This window comes from Staurois parvus, unplaced genomic scaffold (assembly GCF_062004578.1).
Source record: "Staurois parvus isolate SC_StPar_1 unplaced genomic scaffold, SC_StPar_1.0 ptg000421l, whole genome shotgun sequence".
Lineage (NCBI taxonomy): Eukaryota > Metazoa > Chordata > Amphibia > Anura > Ranidae > Staurois > Staurois parvus.
The window spans coordinates 367,336-379,800 of NW_028318217.1; the positions used below are offsets into that span (position 1 = coordinate 367,336).

The 12,465-nt window shown below is 43.0% G+C and overlaps 1 protein-coding gene across 1 annotated transcript in view; it reads left to right on the forward strand.

The window, feature by feature from the left end:
- Positions 1 to 12,465, forward strand: part of LOC149454673 (serine protease 27-like) — a 41,208-nt gene that overhangs the window by 17,026 nt on the left and 11,717 nt on the right. Inside the window, exon 3 of the mRNA XM_089687235.1 lies at positions 9,774 to 9,936. Coding sequence (XP_089543361.1) covers positions 9,774 to 9,936 — 163 coding nt within the window. The remainder of the gene's footprint in view (positions 1 to 9,773; positions 9,937 to 12,465) is intronic.

The following is a 12,465-nucleotide window of genomic DNA, read 5'->3' on the forward strand; positions in this document are numbered from 1 at the left end:
ATATATCTTGTATCTGTGTTCAAATAAAGTAGTCTACTTCCTGGTTTACTTCAAATCTGTGGTCTGTGTTCGGGCGGGAAGCGGTAGTCTAACAGAAATACCCAAGTGCAGTCTGGGACGGTTCTGTTACTCAATTTTTCATAACTTTAGTAACCTCTTTACTTTTTGATATGAGACTAGCAGCATGCAAAAAAAAAAAAAAAAAAAACCGCGATCATTCATCCAAAATTCTAGGTGTGTACGGCTTTAACACAAGAAAAAACTTTTAGAATTCAGTTATAATTTCAATTGTTGCAGCTGATTTAGGCTTTTACATCTGTAAGGAATCGTTCACACACCACGGTGTAGAGCCGTCAGTTTTTCTGCATGTGTCCTGCAATGGCACAGTGAAATCAATTGTTCTCTATGTACCCTGTATACACCACAACACTGGTGTCACGTGCAGATTTTTTTCTGTGCAGGAATCTGCAACGTGTATAAAACTCATTGAGGCGCATGAAAATGGATGTCTCTGTAAGTGAAATCTGCACGTCATTCTTCATCCATTTTTCTGCACTTGTGGTGGGAACAAGGCCTTAAGCTTCTATTGAGAGACGCACGTTTATAGCTTTTTATAGGCAGAAATACAACCCAAAAATACATATTTTTAATGAAAATCATAATTTGAGACAAACCTAACATAGGAGATGGTTTCCTGATTCCAAAATGCAGATATATATATATATATATATATATATATATATATATATATATATATATATATATATATATATCATTATTATTATTATTTTTTTTTTTTAATTTAGTTTTGCTGTTTGAGTACTTTTTATATTACAAAAAAAAATATTTTTGTTTATAAAAAATAGTCCATAATATTCCACTGTACACTGGATAGTTGACTATAACTTGTAACTATTTTATATAAAACATTTATAATTTCTGTTAAGTATTAATATTGTATTAAATACAATATTAATGTAATTTACATTTTTTTGTAATTAATACAATTAAATTTTTTGTTTAAACGTAATAATTAATATATTTTTGAAGTATTGGTTTAGATCTGAGCTGCACTCACTGCTGGTACAGACCTGTTGTTGAGTAGGCAATAGGTCGTGGTTCACTTTGCCATATATGTGATTGTTGACTGTGACGCCTGTCTCTATGTACTTGTATCTATGGAGCTTTCCCTTCGCTGAATGTGATCTCTCGAAGAGGGAGCTCAATTTCATAACAAATCCATCCCAACTTTAAGAAATGAACATTTTGGGGCTTGAATTGCCCTTTTGTCTTCTTAACCCCTTCTTTACTGGCGGTGTATAGAATAGTGATGCAGCGTTAATGAATGCAGATCAGCCTTGTAACAATTTTATATTTTTAAAAAGAAATTGTACAATTTTATTTTTTTAAGCAATTTTATTATTTTTAATAGGCTCAGTTCTCAGTATTTTATTATTAATTATTATCATTATTAATAATTTATTATTATTACATCTGTCAGAGTGGGCAATAAGGTGGGATTCACACAACTGTACACCCAGATTTTTGGCTGTAACATGTATCCATGTATCTGTATCTATGGAGGTTCCCTTTGTTGACTGTGATCACTCAAGAAGAGAGCACACATTTCCACAACAGCAATATTTCTAAATCCATCCCAACTCCAAAGAAGCAAAACCTTTTTTGAACTGGAATTAGACCTTTTTGTTTGCCCATCCCCCTTCTTCCCTGGAACTCTAGTAAAGAATAGCCCAAGAAGCGACACATTAATGCTCTCTAATCCCTCGCCCATTAATGTCTGCAGACCAGCCTTGTGGCAATTATGTGCGCAATTTGTGCAAAGTCTTGTTTATACAGCGAGAGTGAAGAAGCCTCCGCCCGCCCCATCATCTCCGGATAATTGTTCCTTGACTGTGTACTTCTTCTTCTATTGTCCTCTATCACTGGATTATTGTTCCAGCTAATTTTTCCTCCCATTAAATGTTCTCCTGCAAGTGAAGGCTGCCAAACGCACCTTGTGAGTTCTCCATGTGCCACAGGTTGGCTAGCATTGGGACAGCACACCCAAGAAGATGATGCAAAAGTGGAAATCCCCTTCTCCACAAGCTTTTTAATTCAGGAGCTACAAGATCACAAATTTAAAACCACAAAAATAAAGCTAAATGAGGAAATTAAGGAGGTAAAATCTTAGGTTAAAAAAAAAAACTAGCTAGTTAGTTGGGGGTTTTTTTTTTTTTTTTTTTTTTTTTTTTTGTTTTTTTAGAAATCATAAATTCAATATTCTATTTTTTTTTGGGATGCCCCTTTTTACTACCTAGATCAAATTGAATTGATCACTAGTACAGATGTAGTTGAGTCGACAAAAAGTGGTCCACATTACCGTACCTTGGATTGTTAAGCTATCCCATATGTACTCCTATTTATGACATACACATCAGAACCGTTTATGGAAGGACAATGGCAACGTTCATCAAGAAATGAATGAATGCAGAGTTGAACTCGAGCTGTCAAACTGATAGTTCAGTCCTTTTTAGATTATGTAGTACTACCCCCTTAGGAGTTGCTGAGTATTTGGGTCCCCCTATAGTCCCGCACAGCCAGGCAACAAGTATTTCCACACCGACTTGTATTCTGGAGTCAGTAACCGGTTTTTGAGCTTGTTTTTTGGACTTTATTAGGTGGGGTTTCAACTTGGGTTAAGGCAGTGTTTCTCAACTCCAGTCCTCATGGACCCCCAACAGGTCATGTTTTCAGGATTTCCATTATTTTGCACAGGTGATTTGATCAGTTTCACTGCCTTAGTAATTACCACAGCTGTTTCATCTGAGGGAAATCCTGAAAACATGACCTGTTGGGGGTCCATGAGGACTGGAGTTGAGAAACACTGGGTTAAGGGATGTATGGGATGCCCAATGGAACTGATAAACTGAGGACAACTTCCTGAACTATATAAAAGTGGTCACAGTAAAACCGTCTCTTCCGGAGAGATAGCCAGCATCTCCTGTAGTACCACCCCAGACCCTAGATATTCCATATCCAGCTGCTCTGGGTGACTCCCTGGCCAGGGGATCCAGTGTCTGACACATAAACAATCTTGGGTGATAGGCTACTCCAGCTTCCCACTAGAGTGCCTTCTTCCCCTTTCTGGCCCAGGAGGTGCAGGTCTACTCCTCCTATGCTGCTGGTGGGTTGGTGGCTGCTACCAGGCCTCTTAGCTGGGCCTCTTAGCTGGGCTGCTCCTTCCCTGCTGCACAGGCGGTCCTCGCTCTGGGGACTGGTGAAGGTCTGAGCTTTCCTCCCAAGTTCCACTGCCTGTAGGTGAGCCCTCTCCATCTGGACCACTCCATGGTTCCTGTCTCCAGCCTCATTGCATTTTCAACTTCCTCCTGAACTTCTCTCTTGCTGAGCAGGCTCAGTTACTCTTAAAGCTTGTCCTGGCCCCTTACCAAGACTCCTGTTGGGGATCCAGGATCCTCTAAAAGTACAGACCAGCCACTCCTCGGATTCACCCACTTCTTCTAGACCTTTCTCTAAAGTTCTAGAGCAGGGGGAAAATCCAGAGGGCTGGTCTGCAGAGCCTCTCATCTCTGACCACAATTTGACCCCTGCTAGCTATCGCACCAAGGCTGCTACTCAGCCCTCCTTGCTAACAATTGCAGTCTAGCTCCCCCTAGCTGACTAGGAGGGTGCTACAATTACACATGGAGAATATAGCTCCTCAATGTTCAAGATAAAGTCCAGCAGTGACTCGGCATCATCCAAAATGTTATTGGCTACATTCCGAACACAAAATGATTACACTAACGTTTCGGCCATCAGGCCTTAATCTTAGCATGTTATGACCAAAACCTATAACCTCTTTATCTGTAATGGGGAATGTTGGTATATAAACAGGTGAGTCCCAATTAAAATCAAGTAACAGGAGGAAAGTCTCTGTGTTGGGTTGAGACCAAGGTAATGCTGCAAATCTATAAAAAATGGGTATAAATAAACAAAGTAAGATGAAGTGTCAAACTGATAGTTCATTTCTTCAGAATACACAGGGAGAATTTAGATCTCCCTGTGTGATCATCAGGGCATTATAAGAGCCGGGTGATGTGCTTGGTTTACAGAGCTGGTGGCTGTCTCACTGACGGAGGAGCGGAGTGCTGCTGGTTATACAGGAGATGCAATCGGCCAATCTCACAATGCAATATACAGTACTGTGCAATCAGTTTGGTGGCTTAAGCCAGTCATACATGGATCACAATTTTGGCCTGTTGAGCAGGGACCAGGTAAATTTCAATCCATGTATGGGCAGGCTGGTTGTAAAGAATTTGAGTTCTGTACAACCAGCCTGCCGGATATTCACCACTCAATTAGTGCCACGAGCAACAGCCAGCAGCTCTAAACAGTGCATTATGATATTGAAGTCTCCCTGCTGTCAGAAAATAAAGGCTCAGTGGGGAGCATTCCCCCATCCACACTTAGTTTCTAGGTCTAGTACTTTTGTTGGAGGTTGAAGTGATGAGAGGGCTTCCTCTTGCGGCTCAAGTCTGAGTACCCCGGAATGTGGAGACAGGGGCAAAGGGCACCAAGTAGCATGGGTGCCAGTAATCGGGTAGCAGAAGTCTCCTAACTGTAGTCAGCAGTGGAGGCACACCAGAAGAGGACCAAGGGTGGCAGGCTACAGGATGGCACCCAGAAACTGGATCTTGGAAGCTTGGTGTGGAGACTGCAAGGACATTCAGTTACAGGCAGGTGAAGGAGCTTGTCAAGATCAGAAATGTCAGGTGGCAAGCTAGTATTGGCATGGATGGACAACTACCATGTAATTAGTAGCCAAGCCTGGGTCATACATGAGGAGCAAGAATAAATGTAGTCAAGCAGCAGGCCAGGGTCCATGCCAGGAAGACAGCGTGGTCAAAGGCAAGTCAGAATTCACAGAGCAGGGCGGGTCAGCAAAGAGGTCGGACAACAGGAGCAGGAATGCAGGTCATGGGGAGCTTAAGAACCTAGTGTGATCAGCAAACATCTGGTCCTCCTGAATGGGCAGCTTAGCACTATTCCCAGGATTGAGTGTGTGTCAATGTGCGAGGACGTGCATGACGATCTGCTCTGGCATGCACAAATGTGCCAACGTGTCAGCACACACTGGTTACTGGTCAGAATCCGCTTGTGTGCTGGCACATACGTACGAGCATTAGCTGCACCAGCATTAGTTGTAGTATTCGTTTCCTGATATTTAATGTGTGGATTGAAAAATCAAGTCAGGTTTTTGGTTTTTTTTGTTCAACTCATCGCTTGAATGAAAGAAGACTCATATGCGTCCAGTGTTAATCTACAATGTGAATGGACAATGCAGAGGCAGAAGAGGTTCCTGCCCCAGCTGCACCCCAAGCACAGCGAACCCAAAGTTGGTGTTCCTTCTGCCTCTGCCTTGGCCCAGCCCCGGGCACTGACTTTTACATAACTTCCCTGAGGGATGTGCAGATTCAGAATAAAGACTCCATTTCTGCGTGACATTTATTTTGGCAGGGATGACACCTGAACAGAACACTTCCTTTTCCCTGTCCATAGTATATTCTAGAGCTGCCCAGTACATCAGGTCACCTTTACTCTGGCATTTGTCTTCATTTTTGTAGAATGTTGGGTTCAATGTACTGAAGACAAAGTGACTCTCAACAAGAGGTGACCCCTACCAGGAGGGAAAATTGCACAGTAGTAGGAACTGATGTCTTCTATGCATCCTAAAGTGGAGCTGAAGTTCTGCTGTAAAAAAACCAGTGAGGAAACAGGCTTTTATCATGTAATGCCACTTCTACAATAAAATGTTCCTACCAGTCTCCTCGCTGTCTTCTCTGGCGCTGTACACTGAGCTGTGCATGTGTACCAGAATGATGGCCTCCTGAGGATGCACATGAGCAACAAAAGACCGCCACAGAGGAAAAGATGGAGTGGGATCATTGGAAAAGCAAGTATTAATCCTGGACTTCAGCACCATCTTTGGCCGCCTGGTCGGCTGTTCAGGCTGTAGCATCTGGGGGCGGTGTTGACTCCATGGGAGGTAGAGACGCTGCTGCAGGGGTGCCCCCACGGGTGGTTATAGTAGCTGTGCCGCAGTTCACTGGAACCTCTTCTGCCGTTAGGTCGGCGGTGGGTGGTTCTTCCAGCGCTGCCTCTGAGGTTATAGGGGGGAAGTGGCTGTTGATGGTCCTGGGGCCGACGGCGGGGAAAAGGCGGTGCCGGGGTTTGATGGGGTGCGTTTGGTGGACGCGGCCAAATGCGAAGTTTGTGTTCTTTGAGGGGCCCTTGGGGGCTCATCTGAAGCCGGAGGTGAAGGAGCGCATTTGGAAGGGTGAATATGTGGAGATATTTGGAGGTTAATCCTTTCAGTTCCACATTAAAGTAGAATTCCAGGCGGCTATAAAAGACACAAGTAACGCACTTCTATAATCATTAGCAAATCATTAAATATATATATTTTTTAATAAAAACAGTGTAAGTCCCTAAATGCGACCTAATACCAGCCCCTTGCAGTCCCCGTACAGCAAAGCAGGGGTGTGAGAGAGAGAAGCAGCACAAGGAGTCAATCCGTTCATGCATTCACAAGAAACATACTGATAGGAGGAAGGAGCAGAGTGACCAAGACATGAGCCCATCACTGTGCTGCTTCTCCTTTTACTGCCCAGTCAGTATGGGGTATGGGGGCAGGTCCTGGTCTCAGTGGAAGTGGGTGTGTGGATAATCAAACTGAAAACACACACAGTGAAGGATGCCATCTAAGAGCAGCAATAAAACATTTTTATTGTATGATAAAAACAAATTGTCCACTCACATGAAGTAAGTTTGTGGTGGCATGTGGGGTATAATCAGAACATCCAGAGAACCCTGTAGAAGAGCAATCAAGTCCAGGGATTGTGTAACACTTTCTCTGGCCGAGTAGGCACAGAAAGCTTAGAGCACTTCCAGGTCAGGAGGAGACTTCAGAGGAACCCAATGAATGATGGCAAACGCTGGGAAAGCAATTTGGGGACGTGGCTACGCGTTTCAAGGAAATCCTGCCTTTGTCAAGCCTGAGAGAGATTTCTTCCATCTCTCTGGAGGAGTTGTATCATGTGAAAGGACACTTACTGGAGTCAACCCCTGACATACCTGATAAAGACTGGTTTATTGGACTCTTGGTTATGTATCCGTGTTCTTTCTCTGCTATGCAGAGTTTACCCATACACTACTTGTGCCATAAAGATATTTCCTTGTATGTCCATCAGACTAAGGACGCCTGATGGCAAAAAAGTAATACAGTGGAAATCTCTGGGCTGAAGGTGACTATTGCAGCAAAAGTCAGTTTTAATCATTCGCTAGTCATTATCTTTTAATGGGCTCTTCATTTTTCTTATTTTTGGCTTGAGATCTGTTTTGACTCTTATAAAGAGCTTTTATTGTTTTGCTGAGAGATGAGCGCCAAGCACACCCTGTCTGTCCTGTTATTTGTAGAAATGTGCTCTTATTATCTCACCGGAGAGTTAACACTTACACGGCTCGAAAGGTTTTACATCGTCAAAGAATAATGGATGGACTTTCAAGTTTCTCTAAGGAGACCTAAAATCAATGACCTTCAGTTTCCTCTGTGCACGGTGGTTCAAACAACATTTGCAATTTTTAAAAATGAAATATTTTTACTTTTTTTTTTTTTTTTTTTTTTTAAATTTTTATTTATTTTATTTTTTTATGCTTTCTTGCATATTAGTGTTGACCATCTCCAGCGCCCTCTTTGAAGCCGTTTTGCCACGTTTGATGCAATATCTACTAGTTTGATAAGAAGACATAATGCTAGAAATAGGAGAAAGACATTTGGTGAAACCCAATCCAGAGTTAAATTACAAGTGTAGCACTCACCCCTGCAGGGGTGTCTGGAAAATGTAGGAGACTCTTCTTCCTTCCTAAAGGTGACCCACCCTGTAGCTGCACCCATTGTCACACCAACAGACTGACTTCAACACCTTGAGGCTGGGTTCACATATATGCGCTGCGGTATATTGCATGTGATTCGCACCACACCCCATTCCTGTGCAAATCACATGCGATTTGTGTGTGGTGCGATTGGCGCCATACTTTTTTGTATGGCTCAAATAGTACCCTATCAAATTAGGTGCAGGACCCTTTTTTTTTTTTCTTTCTTTCTTTGGTCCTCACCAGAATCGTATCGCATGAGTATTCACACCTATGCAATCCGATTCTCCACATTTGCAGACTGATTTTGGGGTGTTAACTTATCATACACACCCGCAGCGGTTCACATGAATGGGGTGCGATTGTGATGTGGTGCGGAATTCGCACAGAAAACTCTGCGAATTTCGCACCACATCAATGTGAACGCAGCCTCAGTCTTCTTTTTTGCAATTTAATTGGCTCAATTGTCTTGGGTAGAAAGGTTAGGGGTAAATGATACCCCAAAACAGTAGTAAAAATCCCTCTGCAAAGCAGACTTTTTCAAGAATCCTTTGGGTGGCTATCTCCCTATTTCTTAGGCTTCTGCCACAGGCCAGCTTAGATTCCTTTAACCTCTGCTACAGGTCAGCTGTAGGTCCTTTTTTGGGCTTCAGATTCAGCATGTGGATGGGTGCAACAGAAAACTCTGATTCCAGATGCAGAAAACAGAACTGTATTGATATTGAAGTTCAGCAATGCACAGATGCCCAACGGGATGTAACCGCTATTAGTAGTAGCAGTGGGTTTCAGCTCTGCCGACAGCTTCTGTCTTGAGGCGTGGAATGCTGCCTGGGCAGTCTGTACCCGTGTGGAGGCCTCCAGGAAGGATGCCATGTCCCTGCACTTTCCCTACTCTGGAACCTCTCCTTGGCCAAAAACACTGTCCCTGACAGGTGGGTGACCTGTCCCTACTTTAGCCATACACAAAATGTGCACCAAACCTGGGAACCAGGGTCTTAAATAGACTCTGCCTGACCCAAGATGGCTGACAAAGTCACATGGGGTACCAGCCTTCAATCGGATGCGGTTTCCCTGTGACCAAGGAAACCATAGAGGAACTTGGTTCCTCTTGACTTCCTCCACCTGCATTGCTGCTGTGGATGAGCAACACCTGCAGTGGAGGAAATGGATGGCATTTGTCTACAAGCATCTGAAACACTTTGAAGTTCAGCAAACCCCGCTCAGACTGAACCCAGGGCAATTTGGCTCATCACTAAATGAAAATAATGGGTTTGGTCAGATTTGAAGGGTAGGCATAACATTTTACCACAACTTCATATAGTAAGAGTATCAATAATTCTCTTCATCCCCCAATCAGGATGTGATCCTACCTTAGAAAAAAAAAAAGTTCCTGACGTGTCCAATTGCATCCTGAGAACAGATTTATTTAGTTTGTAAAGTATTATAAATTTCATGACAATTTCCGACATTCGCAAATAACTTGAATCTCTACTGACCTATTTTCAGTGCAATCAAAACTTGGCAAATCTGCTAATTTTAATTTTTCCTAATTCAGCACGTTTTGTTGGTAAAACCAAGTTTTGAGGCCATATAATTCCTATGAGAGAAAAGAACATAGTAACATATTCTGTAACTCAGATGGTGGCATGAGAACCAATGGTGGGTTATGGCTTTACAGAGCATCGGAGAATATTTCCAAATCAATAGCAGTTCAGTTAGATCTGTAAACCCTCCAGGTCGCCGGGATTAAGTTATTGGTTTCCTTGAGCCATAAACAACTGCTACTCCAGACTGAGAATATGGCTTTCATTTTTATATTTGTGGTTTTCATCTCCCTGCAGAATGTGGAAAGCCTCAGGTGGAGAGCCGGATTATGGGCGGCCAGAATTCCCAGGCGGGGCAGTGGCCATGGCAAGTGAGTTTACGCCTCAACGGACAACACTTCTGTGGTGGATCCCTCATCAGTGAATCTTGGGTGGTCTCCGCTGCCCACTGTATTAAGAGGTTAGTGATAATACATTTTTTAGCTGGGGTAATATGTAAACATGTTCTGCTGAGTGGAATTTGGCTCCAGCTATCTGTGACATTTGTGGCCCCAGCTGTTACTTTGATGTTTTTCTGGGACCCCAATCTGTCTGCTATGTTGTGATTCCAGATCTATACTATACGGGGTCTTGTGGTACGGACAGGGTTTTGGATGGGGTCTTCAACTGTGATTAATGAATTGTGTTGTTATCTGCTAATAGATATATGTATACTGTATATTCAGGTGGATACAAAAAGACAATTCACTTGGACATGTTTAGGGTTTTACGAATTGGTATTCTCTCAAACAATGGAAAAAAAAAGTTTGTAATTTGCCGATTCACCTGACAAGCAAAGTTACCTCTAGGGATGAGCCAACTGTTCTGTCATCTGTTCGTCAGGAGCTGAACATTATATATAGAAGTATTTTTATAATTTCTATATATAACCGATTCCTGTTATCAATGGATCCTATGAAAGCAGCGGGTGCTGGCACCCCCTGCATCCCAAGCAACTGATGATGTCACCGGCACATTGGCTTACATGACTGGGAATCCCCAGACACACAAGCAAAGTAGAGAGGATGACATCACTGCCCAAATATGGTCACTGATGATATTTAGGAAATGACATTGACCAAATCTGGCCATGACTAGGTTTGGTCTATGATGTCATTACTTTCCTCACCCGTTCCCTGATATAGCTAATGATAGCTTGGAGAGTTGACCTTTTCAGGAGTGTCATTGGGATAGGTTGTGTGCGTTGGGTCCATCAGGTTTTGTTTTGCGAAGTTAGCGGGCATCGTTATTGACGAATGATTTACGAGGGACATTTTTTTAAAGGGGGTGTAAAATTCCTGTGAGCCCCCCCATCGCCACATTCCCTCCCCAACAGCCACTGCGCCAGGAGGAAGAGAAACATTGTGGGAAGAGGACCATGCTCTTGTCAACATGGGGGCAGCATGCTTTGCCAGGGGCCCTTCTGGCAAGGAGCCCCTCATTTCCACATGGCCTGGTATGGTTCAGGAGGGCCAACCAGGCTGCATGCATGAAATGGTCGGGTATGGATTTTCTTTGAGGAAAGAACGCTTTTTTTGTGTGGGGGATCTCCCTTCAAAATCTTGGGTGTGCTGCAAGTGACATTGACAAAGGAACAAAATGGATACAGTTTAGATTGGCAGCAAATTACATTTCATGGCTTCTTTTACAAAGACAATCGGACACAGAGGGTCCCCCGATTTTATTTATATATATATATATATACCAGTCTATGTATTCTGGGGAACCATTAGAGGGGTCTGTGTGCTTTTTTTTTTTTTTTTTTTTTTTTTTTTTTTTTTATAGAAGCCAGGAGGGAAATGTTTGTAGCCAATTTACAAACCATTTTTGTCAAAATTGCTACACCCTGCCAAATGGAATTTAAAATTAAAAACAAAAAGGTGTTTTGTACTGTTCTATGTTCCCCAAGGCTCAGAAAATGCGCACTTTTGACAGGTTTGGCTTTCACTGACTTTAACAGAATTTTGGGTTCCTTATCCAAAGTTCTATGAAGATCACCAAACCCAGGGCAGTTCAGCTCATCCTTAATCGCTACCCATAAGTCCTATTACCCTTGATCTTGGCAAGTATGTAAATAGGCTAAACACAACCCAAGGCAAGGTGTTTGTGGATGAACAAGCACCATGCTATTTTGTGACAACTCTGGTTATTCCAGAAAATGGGCACTTTTGATTTGACAGATTCGGCTCCATTGACTTCAACAGAGTTTTGGTTCCAAATCCGAACGTCTTTGAAGATCGTTGAACCGTACCCAGGGCAGTTCAGTTCATCCCTAATCACTACCCATAAGTTCTATTATCTTTGATCTTGGCAAGAATGTAAATGGCCTAAGCACAAACCAAGACGAAGTGTTTGTGGATGGCAGGTTAGGGTGTTTGTAGGCTGGATTAGGGGGTTTCTGAATGAGGGAAGTTATTATTAATATACAGGATTTATATGGCGCCAACAGTTTGCTCAGCGCTTTACAATATATAGGAGACAGTACAATTGCAATACATTTCAGTACAGAAGGAATAGGAGGGCCCTGCACGTGGAGCTTACAATCTAAAGGAAGGGGAGGTGCTACAAAAGGTGATAGCTGCAGGGGATGATCTGATGGAGGTGATTCAAGTACAGTTCTATAGGTGGAGGTGGGGTAGGCTTCCCTGAATAAGTGAGTTTTCAAAGAATCGCCTAAAGGCAGACAGGGTGGGGGCTGACCAGACATACTTTGGTAGGGAGTTGCAGAGGATGGGGGAAGTTCTGGAGGGTAGTTGACTTCTTGTGTAGTGTTACCCCTGAAGGAGCCTTGGTAATTTAACCGGTTCTTCCCCAAGATTAGTGAAGAGGCAGTCAGAAACACAGCAACAGTTCATGCTCTCTGGCTCAGTAATCTGTCTAGAGCAGGGGTAGGCAACCTGCGGCTCTCTAGCTGTTGTGGAACTACATTTCCCATGAGGCATTGCAACAT